General features: G+C 33.9%; 1 protein-coding gene across 2 annotated transcripts in view; it reads right to left on the bottom strand.

Moving 5' to 3' along the window:
• The window catches only part of CADM2 (cell adhesion molecule 2), a 1062587-nt gene that overhangs the window by 164546 nt on the left and 879866 nt on the right, over positions 1-18175 (bottom strand). For both annotated transcript variants that reach the window (XM_060010480.1, XM_060010481.1), the window contains exon 4: positions 2140-2292. In XM_060010480.1, the coding sequence (XP_059866463.1) occupies positions 2140-2292 (153 nt within the window). The remainder of the gene's footprint in view (positions 1-2139; positions 2293-18175) is intronic.

Genomic DNA, 18175 nt, shown 5'->3' with positions numbered 1-18175 from the left:
TACTATCCAGAAAGCATTTAAAGTGCGTTTAAAGTAGTTTTTTTAAATTAAATTTTACCTGCAGAAATACTCTTTATAATCTTAAAAACAACCATATCTTAAGATTTACCAGTGTGGGGCTTTAAAACGGTAGATTGTTTGCACTGGGCAAAAAAAATCCACAAAGCATATTTCTTCATTCTTTAGCAAACTGTGATTTAACCAGAATAGCACATTTCATTCCTGATTTCAGAATTCTTAAAGCTTAAAAAATATTGTTATCCTCTGTGTACTTTTTTCTAGAAAATGCATTTTGAATAAAAGATTCATTAAAAATTGCAACTATACTTATTTTTCTGATTCTTCTAAAGTAGAGAATGTCTCTTGATGTCATTTGTATTAGAAATGTAATTGCAGTTTTGTGGAGCATGATATTTATTATTATTATTATTTTTTTTTTTTTTGCAGTACACGGGCCTCTCACTGCTGTGGCCTCTCCCGTTGAGGAACACAGGCTCTGGACGCGCAGGCTTAGCAGCCATGGCTCACAGGCCCAGCCGCTCCGCGGCATGTGGGATCTTCCCAGACCGGGGCACTAACCCATGTCCCCTGCATCGGCAGGCGGACTCTCAACCACTGCGCCACCAGGGAAGCCCATGTATTATTTTTAATGCTAGTTAATGCTGGCTACTTATTACCTTTTCTAGTCCAGATCATCCAATGAATAAGCAGATAACTAATATTCAGAGATAGACATTGATGATTTAAATAATACAACATTACATATTTTGGAGGCAATAATATTCTGCTGTCATGACAGAGGTTTATTAAAATTTCTTCTAAAAATATTCAATAATAAAGGCAGACTGAAAGTTTCTTTATTGTACTATTTGATTCAGTTTGAAAAGAATAAAATGTAAGAATGTTGGAAGGCGCCAATAAAAGAAATACAAACTAAAACAACAAGAACAACAAAGATAAATGACAGATCAACATACTCCATTAGCTGGCTAGCTTTCTTTTCTTTTCGTTCACCTTCATATAGCTTTTTTTTAAAAAAAACAAACGTCACATCACCATTTAATAAATTGAAATTAGCCACTTTCCTATTTCTTGGGGTCTCAAGTTGGCTCTCTACAGAACAATACATTAATCTTAGGCAGCTGCTATCCTGAGATACTCCATTTAGTGGGTGTATTTTGTCCTTAATGGCAAACTTGTAAAGATTTTTATACAATAGTCCCAGTGGGACTTGCAAAGAAACATATTTCATATCCTATGCACAAAACCAATTCACTAGCAGGATTAACTTTAATATTCTCACCCAAAAGAACAGCATGCATTAGTTCGTTTAAATGCAGTGTTATGCCTTTATCTATCAAAAAAGGAAGGCAAGCTAAGGGCAAAAAAAAAAAAAAAAATCAATCTTTAAATTCCTCTAACTTGTTCAGTACACAGGTGTGTTTCAATGAATTCCAGCAATTTCAGCTGATTGGGCCACTGACGTCTGTGGAAGCACAGAGAGCTGTGAGCTGCAAGCTTATTTCCTCAGAAACTCTATGAATGTATTGCTTTTTGGTGTCACTATAACCTTTAGAAAAATGGCCCAATACTTAGAGAATAAAAAAACAAAGAAGCTACAAGCTGCATGCGCAAGCGACATTATGTACTTCATTTAGTAATCTAGAAAACTACAAAGCTAAAAGGCAAGAAGACAAATAGAAATGTTAGGGTCATTTAAATACACTAAAATACACAAATGGGCATATTTGGAAGCCAATAGATATTAGGGAAGATCCCATTAGGTGACTGATGATAAGGTGGCGGAGCATCTGATAGACACATTGAAGTCATTATGTTCATTATTCTATCACTTTATAAAAGGATTACCACATATACAATATAGAGATGATTTGACACAAAGGAATTTAGTTGAAAATCAAGAAACCTGGTGTCTATTGCTGGCTAAGAAACAAAATGGCTGTTTGCTCTTGGGAAGTCATACAAATCTTTATACCTCTCTTTATCTATTTATAAAATGGGGGAAATGACTAAGTGATTTTTTAATGCTTTTTGATGATCCTCAAAGTGTAGATCTGTTATTGAATCATGTTGCTGTAGCTGTACACATCTCTCTGGCTTGTGATCACATGCACTTACCCAGAACAGTGAGATAGGCCTTGGAAGTTTTGACAGGCATTGTAAATAAAGAACAGGTGTACTGTCCTTCATCAGAGAGAGAGACATCACTGACGCTGATACTCAGTTCATGCCAGGAAGCCCGAACCAGCTCGATCCTATTGTCCCTTAAAGCTGGAAAAAGAAAATACTGAAAATATGAATAACAACATTAGGAAAAGTTGCTACTGTTAGACTACATATTTTTAGCACAACACAATAAACATTTTCTTTGGCCATATGTCTAAATCTGGTTTCCTGAAATGTTTTAAAGGAAGGTTTAAATATATTGAAATATTTTATCAGATTTAAGTAGAATTAAATGTTCCTTAATGTTCTGAGAAATAACTTTTTAATTAAATGATTGCATCTAGTAAGTACAATACCTTGGATGAGGTAGATATTGATGGTGACAAAAATGGCTTTCCTTCACAGTCTTTCATGAGTTGTCAGTACCAAGAAGAGCTGTAAACAAAAAATTTCACTTCTATGCCTAGATAAATTTGGGAAAACTATGAGTGCTCAGTTCCTTCTAGGAAACCAACAATTAACCTTAGCATATTGAAAGTTCTCTGCAGTAGAGACGCCTGTTAAGCTTTTTTAAAATCAGAGCTAACTTTCAGCTGAAAAACACCTGTACTGTACCTGACATTAAATTTGCTCTGACTGGTTGGTGCCTCTGCTGTACTGTCTGTTAAATACTTTTAATATATTCTTTGGTTCAAACCACCTTTTCTATCACAGAACACTTGTTTTCACAGATCTCTTAAGCATCTTGCTTATTTATGCTTCTTTTAAATCATTTTTGGAAAAGCATTAAAAAACTTAAATATCACTATGTGCTCCACTAAGGACAGCTATAAAACCAGAAATTAAGCAAGAGGTGACTAAAGGAGTACTCTGAAAGGTAGAAAGAGGAAAGGGGACTGGTTAGTGATACCAGAACCGAAGGAATAACACAGTGTCTCTCTAACCAATTGTAAAAGGCATTTGAGACCTGGCTTCTCCCAACCATAACCTAGCAACAGAAGGTGGCCTAGGTAGACTCATTTTTTTCACAGAGCAAATGGGATTCCCACCAAGAACTTTGGGAGAGACTGGGCCACCCCCAAGGGGAATCAATCGGGAGCATCACTGTCATGGAACGCAATCTCGTTTTCCATTAGACTGGAGACTCCCCTTCCCTACTGAGAGACAATGGTCAATTGGGCAGCACAGGCAGTGGGCCAATCCTTTTATAACAATTACCCAGCCCTTGAAGTGATCTTTGATGAGCTAAAGAACCATTTATCCCCCCTAGAGCCATCAGGAGGCCTTGCTTCCTTAGGTGGCACCAGTAGGGATCAGTACAACTCCCAGTGGAAACAGACAACTCAAAGTGACCAAATAGCACCACAAAGGCTCTGAAAATTAAACTGTTGGTGGAACCATAGCCCACAAATGTAAGCCAGGACCTGTGTGCTGAACCTAAATAGAATAGATGATGTAAATAGTATCCAGAGTCTCCTAACACAATAACCCAAATCTCCAGGATGTGATTAAAAAAGAATTACTGGTCACACCAAATACCAGGCAAAACATAACTTGAATGAGAAAAAATAATCCACAGATGCTAATACTGAGTTGAAACGGATGTTAGAATTATCTGACAGAGAATTTAAAGAAGCCATCATAAAATTACTTTAACAAGCAATTACTAATTATCTTGAAACAAATATAAAATAGAAAATCTCAGCACTCTAAAGAAGTTATTTAAAAAAAGAACCAAAGGAAAGTACAGAAGTCAAAAATACAACAACCAAAATAAAAACTCACTGGATTGGATAAATAGTACAATGAGACAACAGAGGATAGAATCAGTGAACTTAAGGACAGACCAATATAAGTCACTGGATCTGAACAAGAGAGAGAAAACAGATTGGAAAACCAACCAAAAAAAAACAAAAATCAGAATCTTGGGGACCTGTGGGACAATAACAAAATATCCAACATTGGTACCATATAAGTCCCAAAAGAAGAGAAAGAGAGTGAGGCAGAAAGAATTTAAGAAATAATGGTCAAAACTTCACAAATTAGGCAAAAGAAATAAACGTACAAAATCAGGAAGAGGATCAAACTCAAACAGGATAAACCCCAAAAGGTCCAAATCAAGATACAGTGAAATTAGGGCTTCCCTGGTGGCGCAGTGGTTGAGAGTCCACCTGCTGATGCAAGGGACATGGGTTCGTGCCCCGGTCCGGGAAGATCCCACATGCGGCAGAGCGGCTGGGCCCGTGAGAGAAAGACATATTACCTATAAGAAAACACCATTTCAAATGACAATATATGACCTCATTTGAAATTATGGAGGTCAGAGGCAGTGGCACGTTTTTCAAGTTCTGAAAGAAGAGAACTGTTGATCGTGAATTCTTATCCAGTGAAACCAACATTCAGGAATCAAGGGGAAATAAATATATTTTTAGAAGGAGGAAAACTAAACACATGTTTCTCTAGCAGATTTGTCTTAAAGAAAAGTTAAAGTTCCTCAAACAGAAAAGAAGAAATTTTGAAGCATCAAGAAGGAAGAACAAGTGAGAGAACAAAAAATATGGGTAAATACAATATAGACTACTCTGCTGCATTTTCCTGACTATATGATGGTTAAAACAAACATTATACCATCAACTGATGCAGTGTTCAACATGTTAAGAAGGAATAGTTAAAACAAATAAAAAGTGTCAGGGCAAAAGGACCTAATGGAAGTAAGGTTTCCATACTTTACCAGAAGTGGTAAAAGTAGTAGACTGGGATAAATCGTATATGTATAGCATTTCAATACCTGGAGCAACTACTAAGAAAATATACAAAGTGATACACTCAGAAACTCTATAGATAAATTAAGATGAAATTATTTTATATAGTGTCTTGAAATAACTAAAATTATAGAGATGGAGAAAAGATTAGTTCCTACCAACGGTGAAGGTTAGTAAGGGGTGGAGGGGGAGTGGGAGTGATATGAGCACAGTTATAAAACTACAGCACGAAGGATCCTTGTGGTGATAGAATCGCTTTGCATCTTGACTGTGGTGATGGATACATTAACCTACATATGTAATGAGACTGGATAAAACTAAACACATACACACACACACACACACAAACGAGTACATGTAAAACCGGTGAAACTCAAATAAGATTGGTGGACTATGTCAATGTCTATTTTCTAGCTGTGATATCTTTCCAAGATATTATTTGGGTAGAGGGTACATGGATTTCTCTGTATTATTTCTCACAGCTGGGTATGAATCTACAATAATAACTCAGCTTAAAATATTTTATGCACATTAGATGGAATGGGGAAATGGTTTTGATATCAAAGCTTGAAACTCATTATATACATTTGCCACAGAGTAAGAAGGGGATCCCAAGTGCCATATATTCTTAAATTGCCTATACCTTTCCTCTATGCTTTGTGAGAGGAGCAGGAAATTAAAAAATGTATTTGGTAAAATTCTAAATTTTCATGATTTTAAATATACTTTAAAAATCATCCTCCCACTTACTCAATAACACATACCTGAATGATTATCGTCCACCTATTACCATTCTTTGTTACCTCTAATTTCATGAGGAGACATACACTTGCAAACATTTTCAAAACTGATTTTTATCAACTATAAAAATTAAGGAAGACTGATTACAATTGTGTTTGCGACTCCACTAGTTTACAGCGGACTTTTTATAAAAATGTCTATTTTGTATGCTATCTCCTACACTCCCTATTATATATGCCTTGTTCAGTTGCTAGAGGAAAAGAGGGGGACACAGATTTGTCATTTCCCCAATAGGACCTCATGTTATACCAACCACTTTTCAAAGGTATGATTTATTTAAAAAAATATTTATCACATATTTCTTGTTTTTTTAGAAAAAAGAAGTCTCCAAAAGGGAAAAGCCTCATGTTCCTGCAATGATACTGTGTGGGTAAAACATGTTACTCACCCCCTGTGTTCAATTTCATTTCTTCTAACACAGGTCGCACTGACAGAGAGACAGAGCTTACAATTTTTAGTGAATCTTGGCAAAAGGAATTTAACTTTCTTTTGGTCAGACTATTTTATGGAAACTATATTATATATATATATATATATATATATATATATATATATATATATATATAAACTATATAACTACATAATATCACTGAAGTCAAACTGAATTACTCAGTGCATACAAATAGAAAATGTTCATATTTAAACCATTTGTGTGGAGTAAGGCTAAAAGCACTGACTTTGGTATCAGAAGATCTGCTTTAGGCACTTATATGAGGTCAGGTTTCCTGTGGATAATAATTCCTGATTCATTTCCATCTTTGCATTATGAGAACTATGATATCATGTTATATGTAAAGTGATTTAAACAAATGTGCAATGATATATTAAAATATTTTAGGTTTGGAATCCAGATGAGAACCTAAATATTTAAAGTCTGAAATGTCTCGATTCAGCTTACCAAATCCTATAATTTTTTGAGTTGTTTTATAATTACTACCAGGTTTGACTAAAAATTAGACTCTGAAAAGTAGAATACATGTATTTTAATGTAACCTCTGTCATTGGTTAGCCATATTAATAGGTAAGTCACCTATTGTGTACCCCAGTCTGCTGAGTGTTAGGCGGAGATAATAACAATTGAATGAAAGTATAAGGTATATGATTTAGAGAAATGAGATACATGAATAGATATTCAAAACCTGAAAACATATTCCCAAAAGGGAAGAAAGTGACACAGTTAGCAAAGGGATTATTTATTGTATAAATTTCCTTGATAATTCATTTGCCAAAAAACAAAGAGCTGCCTAAGGAAATTTTTATTGAACTGAACATTTTATTTTACTTTAGTAGCTATAAACATTTTTTATTATAGAGAAGTTAAGTGATTTCAAGATTGGAAAGTGTCCATTGTATTTGGACAGTGTCAGTGAGTTTGGCTATATCATGAGAAGGTTGCTAAGAAGGAACCAGATTGCACTCTTGGATGAGAAGAGTAGGAGACAGTCCAGGGTCAGAAGGAAGGGAAGCTATTTTTCTGGAAGGAAGAGACTGAATCATATTTATAGGCTCAAGAGAAAGGGGGTCAATAAAGGCATGAAAAATAGAAATGGCATCTCTGGTACAGATATCTTCAGGGCCTGTTCTCCTAGCAGCACCTCCCCACTTCCCCCTCACCAGAGAAATCCCTTTGGACTGAACATTTTAAACAAATCTTACATCCACAGCATTTATCTTTTCAAGTTTGTAAATACTTATGATGTCATCTGCAGTTCTCTTTATCACAGCATTTTAAGTATGAAAGAAAAAAAGGAAACCTTTTAAAGTCCAAAGAGGGGTGAAATACAACTCAATGGATTCCCTGTGAGCAGGATCCTTGTTTTGCACATCTCAGCACCCTGCATCCTAACTATCTGCACAGCAAGTTTTCAGTGAATGACTATTGAATTGAAACTGAGAGCCAAACTCTATCTGCATATAAGAGCAGAGTGAAAAAGAACTGAATTAGGAAGTCCTCTTTGATACATCCCCCATGGGAGAAAAGCCCCCAAAACAAGAAAAAGAAGTGTCTTGTTTAGATACCGTTGAGCATAAAAGACCTAGAAACATCATGCTGCAAATTTTTTTTTTAAAAAGTGATCATTCATTGAATAATTATTTGAAATACTGAATGAGTGATCTCTGAAGCTACTGTTGTGTTACCTTATGGTTTCCAAATGAACACAAAAGGTAGTAGAGACTCAGAAATAATCCATACTTTCTACAGAGTAAGTTGCATATATTTATAGTGAACCTAAAAAGAAGAATCGTAATATTGTCGGTTGCAGTGAATTCAATCTTTTAAAAAAAAGTGCTGTCGTTTGAGCACACAGAGTGTTCATGATTATCTAAATATCTTTTTTTTTTTTTTTTTTTTTTTTCCGGTACGCAGGCCTCTCACTGTCGTGGCCTCTCCCATTGCGGAGCACAGGCTCCGGACGCGCAGGCTCAGCGGCCATGGCTCACGGGCCCAGCCACTCCGCGGCATGTGGGATCCTCCCAGACCGGGGCACGAACCCGCGTTCCCTGCATCGGCAGACGGACTCTTAACCACTGAGCCACCAGGGAAGCCCATATCTAAATATCTTTAAAAAAAATAAAACCTCAAACATTTCATTGAAAGAAATAGATTTTAAACATTATCCTAGGAATAACTGAAGAGAACAAATGAGTATATGGAATAAAAGAATGAAAGGTAATTGTTCACACACCATAGAGATTAAAATGAGCTAATGAGTTAAAAGTAGGTTACTCTGAGGCCACACCTCATCAGCTATTAGGTGCCTTGCACCCACTGGTGAGGTGATTTAACAGTTCAAAACACTGAACTCTAGAGAATTTAATCTTAGCTGCAAATAAGAAGCACTGACCAATGAGTAAGAGTTTATTAAATAGTGCTTAACACTGGATAAAAATTATTTTCCCAATATATCATTGGTTCTAAATAGTTCGTCAATCATACAAATGCATATTTGGGATTCATGCTGGGTAAAATAAAAATTCCTAAGACGATTACTTGGAGAATTTTACACACATTTTATACTGATTTCTAACAAAAGTTACTGGCATAGTTAATAAGTTGTATATTAATTAGTTTTAAACCAAATTAACTTAATAACATTAGTGCTATTGAATTTATCTGACATTATTCATTTAAGAGCCTAATAGCAATTTGTATACACAAAATTGTATACAAATTGTATATACTTCAATTAATAGTTTTCTTTTCTTAAGTGTTGTGATCTTTATAAAGGTGATCACATACTTCTTGCCAGAAACATTTTCAAATATGTCTAAGTTGGTTTCCAGTGAGTAATAATTTATGTCACACTTTAAGGTGCTTAAATAAAGATAAAAAACATATTTCATTATGTAATCATTTTAAGAGACTATTAAAATGCAGCAAATAACAACATCATTGTTTTTGCATTTTTTCTAGTTCACCCATTTGACCTAAAACTTTCCCAAATCAGGATTATATCTCTTTATATTTATATTTATAAATATTTACATTGTCTACAAGGCTTTACACATATCATGATACATGCAGATGCCCATTAAATTTTATTGTATTAAATTTAATATGTGGGTCATCAGTCTTTTATATATAATAATAGTCTATAATTGTACATATTAACATCATTTTAGAAAATTCCATATATTAAGTGAATATTATATGCTGAATGATTTTTATTATTATAATTCACTATATTTTACAGACAAGTACTAAAGGAAAAACCTACATCAAGATGATAGAAGTCATTTCAAGTGTCATCCTGGCTACTTAAATTCTCAATGTCAGCATGTTTCCAAGAGCATACCATTCTACACTCACAGGCTTTAGCTGAAGCAATCACTGCACATATTTAGAAGTTCTTATAAACATATTACTTTCCAACCAGTAAGTTCCATCTTGTAAAGTAAGTTTAACATCACTGGTGTGATGGAATTAAAAGAACAATAGGTATGTCAGTCTTCATTCTCCTTGTTCTCAGCTCAAGTCCCATCCAGGTGTCCCCACTTGATTCTTACAGGGAGTTTAGATATGTCAGTACAATAAGCCAAGTTCTGCCTAGAGAAAGATATATCGAAGAATGCTGTATATGGATTTTGATTCAATAACAAGTTTCAGTGTTGTTTGCTGACTAATAATATAATCCTTCTCATGATTCTGACTTTGTTGTTTTAAGGTTGCCCACACCAGCACTTCTTTGTTTCCCAACTTCTGCAAACAGGCTTGTTTTCTCTCCGAACGCTATCCACTTAGACCTGTGCTAGCTGCCTACTCTGCTTTGCCCCTACTGATTTCTCTAGAACTGATCACTAACCAAAGTGACTCAGGCAATCTGCTAACCTTGTTTTATCAGCTGAAATACCTACTATCCTCACCGGTAAAAACTAGGAAGAGGAATTAAAGCTTCAGTGAGGTCAACTTTGTTTTGGTGTACCAGAATATTGTTTTGCTAATTAAATCTGTATCCTAATAAATCAGAGAGGAAAAATAAGTCAAATAAGCTCTAATAAAGTTTCAAATGGGCCACAGATTCAGGGCTTAACTCTTGTCAGACCTCACAATTAGTATATTGACACGCATGATGTCAAAATATGCCTCTAGACATTGTAAAACAGGCAAGATAAAGAAGGAAATCGAGCCATTCTTACTTTTATTATAAAAGTGTTATTTTATTTGTTAACAGCCCAAATGTTTTATTTGTGTAAATAGTATAATCATATGCTGATTACATTCAGTATATGTTATTTGTAATAGTGCTATGGACTGCCAGAAATAAAGGAGTTAAAACATACAGACAGAACAAAATATCAAGCTAGTGAACCTTTTCTGTTTTGTTCTTTTACAGTCATACAACACAAAACAATCTAAATCAATCTTCTGGAAAATTGGTAAAAACAACCATTGCTCCAGAGCTGATATTTGGTATACCAAGTTTCAGCTGGGACTGAATTTTTACTAAAACCATAGTAAATGGAGTTTTAGAATAGAAATTCGAACAGAACCCAAGCAATAAATCTGGAAACTGTGTCCCTATTTGAAGGAAGTTTTTCCAGTGGTAGAATTTCAATTTTTAAGCCCCAGCTTTTCTTACTTCTAATGTAAAAAACAAATAGTCATTACTCTCATACCTATATGCGTAATCTGTTATTATGAAACACTTGAAAAAGCAAAATGTTACCATGTCTAAAATGTACCAAAAATTAATAAACTTGGGTATGGAAAATTTATTAATATGTTTGAGGAATGAATATAAACTCCATGGTATTTCTACTTTCCATCTTCTTGTCTTTGTTAAGGCTTTTGCCCCTCTTCCTCAGTGTCCTCCACATGACATGTCCAGAGGGAAACCCTGTTGCTCTTTCACTCTATTAAATTCCTAAAGCTCTGAACATAGACTGGATTCTTAATACACCTATATACCTACCCAATTTTCTGTTTTGTAAGGTAACATTTAAACTGTGTGTCATGTAACATAAGCCCCTAAAGATCAGAAATATGTTCACTTTTCTAGTCTATTTCCCCATCCCTCCTCAAAATGCCTAATAATTTAGAAATACCTGAGCATTTGTTCAAATATGGTGAGTAATCCATACCTCTTTACCTAAAGGCATATATTCCCTCTGCATGTCTCCAGTTCATACTTTTCACTCAAGCTAATTAACGTATTGCTTTCTTGGTAAATTCTTTCATACTGTCCACCTCCAGCCACATTCACTCTTTCCTTTAGGTTTCCAGGGCAGGAATGTACATGAAGCTCAATAATAATTTGTTGAGCTAATGAGAGAGTAAAAGTGAACATTATATGGTCCATTGTTTATATACTGATATGTACCATTTTTCTTATTATATGGTCATCTCCTGGAGCATCCAGCCATGAATGAGACTAATTCCTACTGCCCACAGACACTAGCAAGGTGCTCTGAATATAATTTCCATCTCTCCATTGGATAAGTGAGTGAATGAGCAAGTGAAAGCTGAAAGCACAGAGAATAAATAAAATGGCAGGTGCACCTGGTGAATCATTTCATATGATAAGTCAGCAGAATATGCTCTAGAAAGGTGACATATTTTTACATGACAATGACCTTGAAAATTTATGTTCTAATAGATTCCTTGCACCTGATAAATTTTCATTTTGTAAAGTTTGACTTAAAAGGAGTTTGCAGCTTTTGATTTTTAGTTTCTAAATCTTTAGTTTTTTCTCACTTACGTAGTATCAAACTATCATTAATAGAGACCAAAATTTAAAAAATAACATATAATAAATATTTTCACAATTCAAACAAAACATTTTTCTAAGATCCCATTCTAAATATCTTTCTGTATATTGATATAATTTGACTTAAGTAACTGAAACTTAAAATAATCTAAGACAGTTGAGTTGTCATCTTGTACTTTACAGTGGCCTAGGCCTGTAAATCTTCTAAACTTATGTATTCAGACATTGAAAATTTACTACTTCTCTTTAAGATTGTAAATAGGCTTATCTTATTCCTACTTTCACAATGTCATATGGCAAAAAGAACTCTGTAAAGCCAAAGCAAATACACTTAAATCTTCTTTTGTATCTCTAGATAACTGTCTAGAAATTACTACACCCACTAATTTTACAGTATGGATTTGCTTTCAGATGAAGGGTTGCATTTCAGTTGTTTAAAACACAGGAAGTTTCTTTAACATGTAACAGTAAAGGACTGCTCAAGGTCATTGGTGGAGGACAACTTACACTACAGGAGCATCAATGATATACACTGCCATCTTCATCTTGTGACTGTGAAAGTCTTCTGAGAGAAAGTGAGCCTGGGGAAGCATGTGTACAAAATTTAATGGCAGAGGCCTGGAAGCACACATACCACACACACACCATTCCATGTCCAAGCACATGGCCATAGTTCAAGGGAGACTGGTAAATGCAGTCTGGCTGTATGTATAGGAAGGAGAGATATTAGTGAGCAGTTAGTAGTTTCTGCCTTGTTACTGTAGGCTTATTTGTACTACTATATCTATATATGCTAATGTTTCTATAAAAAATTAATGTAGATATCCAGGAATGATAGAAAACAATAGATAATATACTTTCTCTAAAATAGTCATAATTCCAGTGTGTTTTGGTACAAAAATTCTACCTAGTTACTAAATTATGAAAAGGAATTACCAATCTATTACTTATGAATGTGCTCTTCTCAACACTGCTTTAGATTCAGCAAAGGAGAAATATCTATAGAAGTAACACTATAGTTATTTTCTATTGACTGTGTCATCCTCTAAGCTATAATCATGACCCTAGTTTTAGAAAATGGGAGGTGAATTATTGTTCATTATTTACTAAATTATTTTTTTTAGAATAAAAAACTATTCAGGATGGTTTATATAAATTATAAATGTATATTAATTAGATACATATACATGTATATATTTTCCAAATAAAGTATGCAATATTAATTTCAATTCTGATATCAATTTGAAATAAAATTCTATATATCTTCTTAAATGAACTAATAATACAACACTACTTCAATTATAAAAAGACAACTCTACAGGTCTCTATATAATGATGGAATCAACTAAAATGTGAACTCCTCATTTGATAATTCCAAATAAACTTTCATGAAGATAACTACTGGAAAAGGAAAACTCTGCTAACATACACTCTCACACCCACACATACCTCACCCATATATTATCATTATATACTAATTTCATCTCTTTGCCAATCCATATACTACATTTTGATAAAGACTAAAGCAGTTCCAAATCTGTAAACCATATATGATAAATATATATATATATATATATTTAATTCTGGGAATGTTTTCACTAGAAAAGAAAACATTGACTAGACGAAGTGGTTGCTGGCATGTGAAACTGAGATCATATTTATGCTGATCAAATCACTGAAGGTTAGAAGCTAGTGAGAGGTTGATTTGGGTTTAATATAGAGATTGTCTTTCTATTTATTGAGCTCTTCGCAATTGTAGTGAGCAAACTTACGAGATAAGTTTGTAAAAAAAGTTGTTTAATTAATGGCTACCTGGTCTCCTGCCAGGAGTGTTTAAATGTCTTTCATTGCAGGAGAATGTCCTAAGTGACTTGAAGTCTCTTGTAATGATTTCAGGAATCTACTTTTTAAATTTACTTAAGAGTAACAGTTACTACTATCAATCATAAATTGAACTCATAAATTTATTCAATCACAAATAAGTCCTGATTTTAGTGACCAGGAATCACTAACTCAATGATATATTATACTCAATGTATGGTTTTATCTATTAAAAAAACTTCAGTAGATTTTTAAGTTGTCTTCAGTGAGAGAGATAAATATATATATATATATATATTTTTTTTGTATGTCTGTGTATATATATATAAAACTGTAATATATAAAATACTTTACATCAGGTGATTCCTTTTTCCACAATATCATCTTGCCTGGATAAAAATTAGAGGCATTTCATTCTTATTATTAATGTATCACTCTGTACAAAAAATATGTTGAGGCGAAAAAAAATATACCATCTGTCAGATGACATAAGGACATAATAGAAACTTAGCTTATGAAATTTAGACCTAAAGTGCCAAAAGACTCACTTTGTATATGAAGCATTTGAAAAATATCAAATAAATATATCATTTCTAGTAGTAACACATCAATCAAACAAGTTCTGCAAATAATGTAGCAAAGTCCAATTTTATAACTTTAGTCTTTAGAATTCTTTTCACAACTCAAAGTTTAAATAATTTATAAACATACAACATCGACTATGATTTATTACTAATAACAAATGCCCCAATGCTGCTATATGTGCAACTACATTCTAGTTTCTAATAAACCATGTTTATTAGGAGCCTTATCCTAACATGAATACCACACAATTGTATTTAATGTATTTTATATCTGTTTAACATCTAGTAAAGGTAGTTTTATAAGGGATAATTGTTATTAATCATAATTTAATAACTCTAAAATTCTGATATGCATTTTCAAAGATCTTATATAGACAAACGTTTTTTCCCTATCTCCCACAAATAAAAGTTTGTGAATATTTTGTTTGCTTCTTCAAAACAGTATTTCCCTAGGTGTTTGTCACATTTCCTTATTTTCCTTGAGAAAATACCTTCAGCATTTGGTACGGTTCACAATTTGATACAGCTCACTATTTGCCTGGATTCAGAGAACAAGAAAATGATGTGGTATTTAAACAGTTTCTGTAAGCTCTCATTCTTTCCAGCAACCTACAATATATTGGTCTCCTCATAAAAATATTAAATTCATATTTTACATCCCACCATAAAAACCACCATATGTAGCCATGTGGTATTACTCTCATCGAGCATTTATATCAAAGAAAAGATTAGATGCTATGTTATTATGGAAATGCATACACAAAGGTACATTAGGAATGGAAAACACCTGCCTTCATTAAAGAAACTAGTCTTTGGTATTTGTGATCTTTTAACTTTACAAGGTCCCACACCCTGTGAAAGCCGTGCATTGGTATTTGTAAAATAGGAGAAGGCAGATAAATTCAGTGACTAAAAAATAAAATGCAACATATCTTAATATGTCACTACAACTAAAGTATAACATTTTAGCAACTTTTCATATGTTTACAGTCTACTATAAATAATTTTATATATACACAATTATTTACATTGTATATAAGCTCATATAATTTATATAAATACATACACTTCTAGGGAGACACACTGTATATATAAATAATCATAAAAATAAATAAATAAATAAGGCAATTTAAAATAAAGTACAAAAAAAAATCCATATACAACTAAAACGATTGATGCTGAGAAGCTAGGACACATGAGGAGTGACTGATGAAAGCTAATTTGATAAAAGGCTTTTAGGAGTGAGTATGGCAAGAGACTTTTTTGCAGTAATTCACACAAGTAATATTCCAAAACTTACTGAAAAGATGAGAAAAAGTATACATCAAATTAGACACATCATGTGAAATCTATAATAAAAGAGCACATTGTATTTTACCGCATTAAATATAATGGTTCCACAGTAACCTTGAACTCCTACTTTGTAGCTGAGTTGAATTGAGATATACTGTGGAGGTGCCTTCTGAAACCCATAGAGAAAGCACAACTGCACACTACTCTTGCTAATTCTCAGGAGGGAGATCCATAGTGTGACATGTACTACTTCAAAGGCTCCTGTACTACCTGACTCCCCAGCTTTCCTACGAAGCTCTGAGATGTGGACTTACGGCTTTGAGCTTGACTTGGCTTTGGAGACTGAGGCAGCACAACAACAAGCCTACCCTGTGGAAAAGATCCTGGCTCCCCCTTGGAGAGCTTTCACTGAGATAATGAGGACCATATGAAAGGGAGAAGTGTATAAAACAGCCTTACAATGCAGGAGAGAATAAGAAAAATACGTGTTTTAGAAATAATCTGCTACAAAACTATATTCCCTTACATTCCACAACACACTTAGAGCAGCCTTACTATGTGAATACTTTCTGGGATTTCTCTCCTGGACATACCAAAAAGGCCTTCAATTACCAAATAAGTGCTACGTTTTGAATCAACCAGAATTATGTTCCCACTGAGCCCCGGAGATCTTATGTTATAATAAACAGGCAAAAAAAAAGCAATATCCTGGCAGCCAAATTGGAAGTGGCAGTGGTACATCAAGGAGGTTCAGAATTCATAAGTAAAATGTAGGCATTAGATGGAAACAGGGAGAGTTTCTATAAATCCACCAGTAGGATTGCAGTGGTACTGAGATCCCAAAAAACTTAGGGCAGTTGAGATCCCATCTAAGATCAACCAGGCTACGGGCAATTAAGCAAGCTAGAGATTGGGGACTGTGTTAGGACATAACATTTATCTACCATCCAGTTGTAGAATAAGAAGGGAACTAACAGTAATATTTACATGTTGAATGTCATCATGCATTAGATCTGGGTAGACCTCTCCCTACTAAGAGATGATTGAGGCTAGGATGACTAGTTTTCTACAAAAAAAAAAAAAAAATGTGTTCTCCATTCCATATTTAAATCCACGAGGTAGTTGCCCAGTGAAGGTGTTGTCTCAGCAACTCCTTATTTTGGATTAAAGCAAAGTGACTAGATTTAGCCAATGAAATGTAGTGAAGCGATATACCTCACTTCATTGCTAAGGGTTTTAAGAAGTTGGTGGAGCTTCTCCACCCTCTCTTCTTCCTTCTCCTGTTTTGAAGTGGGGGCTTCCAAAGCTCTGGGCAATGAAAATGCCATAAAATTGAAGAACCAAGGGTCCCTGAATCCCCATAGAGTGAAAGACCACAGATGCTAAAAACTTTTGTATTGAACACTACTTCAGAGAAAATTAAAATTCTATTGCCTTTAACTCCTGAAATTTGTGAGTTTGTTAATGAAGCTTGCATTAGTGTAACTAATAAAAATTAGTTAAATGAAAAATAAAATGATTCCAATGAAAAATACTACTGATCAAAAGAAAGGGACACAATGCCAAAGGACTACTATAGGATTTGCTGTAGGAACCAGAAAATATATTAGACAAGTGATTAGAAATCTCAGTAGGCTACAAGAAAATACAAACTCTTTACAAAAGGAAGAAAGATACATAGGGAAAATAACCTGAAATATAATGAAAGCAGGATACAATAAAAAAAATGAAGATGAAGATAGATTTAAAATACAAAAGAATTCAAGTCCAAAGTAAAGGCAGCAGTCAAAGCCATATAACTATAGTGAAAATGGAAACAATGATGTAAGGTGAACAACTTGAGATCTCTCAGAATGCAGAAGAAAAGGCAGTACAAGCAACAAGAGAAACTATATATGCAGCTTTTTGTTGGGTGTGTGTGCAGAGAGAGAAATTACTAAGAAAAATAATGCACAGACAACCGTATCTACATTAGCAGAGTAATTTCTATGGCTAAAATTAACCTGTGTTTTTATTCTGCAAGTAATTAAATCCCTGAAACAAAAATAGTAATTTCATTGCAACTGTGAGAATGAAAGTTTATAAGGCAAAAATTATATAACCAACAAGTTTGCCTTCCACATGATATTGTAACAGAAAAAAAATTATTAGATATGCAAGGTCTCAGAAAAATTCCATCTATTTCCTTTAAGAAAACCATTTGAAAATATTTTACTGCAGAAAGGAAGAAAATCAAGAGAACAAGCTGTCTGTTTTTAGGGGAGTACTGACCTAGTCTCTCCATCCTAGTGAAAGTCATTTCAATTTTACCCAAGATTTATGTACAAAAAATAGCCATTATAATAATGAAAATGTATAAATAAACTTAATATCCAATATTAGAAAACAAACTTTTTAATGAAGTATGAAAAAGCCTTCATATTATAAGCATGCAGACCTTTAACACAGGGAAATGATATAAGCCTATCTGAAAACAGAAGGATGCAAAATTCAGTATTCAGTACAGTATCGATTTCAT

This window comes from Delphinus delphis, chromosome 4, assembly GCF_949987515.2.
Source record: "Delphinus delphis chromosome 4, mDelDel1.2, whole genome shotgun sequence".
In the NCBI taxonomy this organism is placed as follows: Eukaryota; Metazoa; Chordata; class Mammalia; order Artiodactyla; family Delphinidae; genus Delphinus; species Delphinus delphis.
Note: the sequence above shows the minus strand (reverse complement) of the source record. Positions and strands in the feature narration are given on the sequence as shown.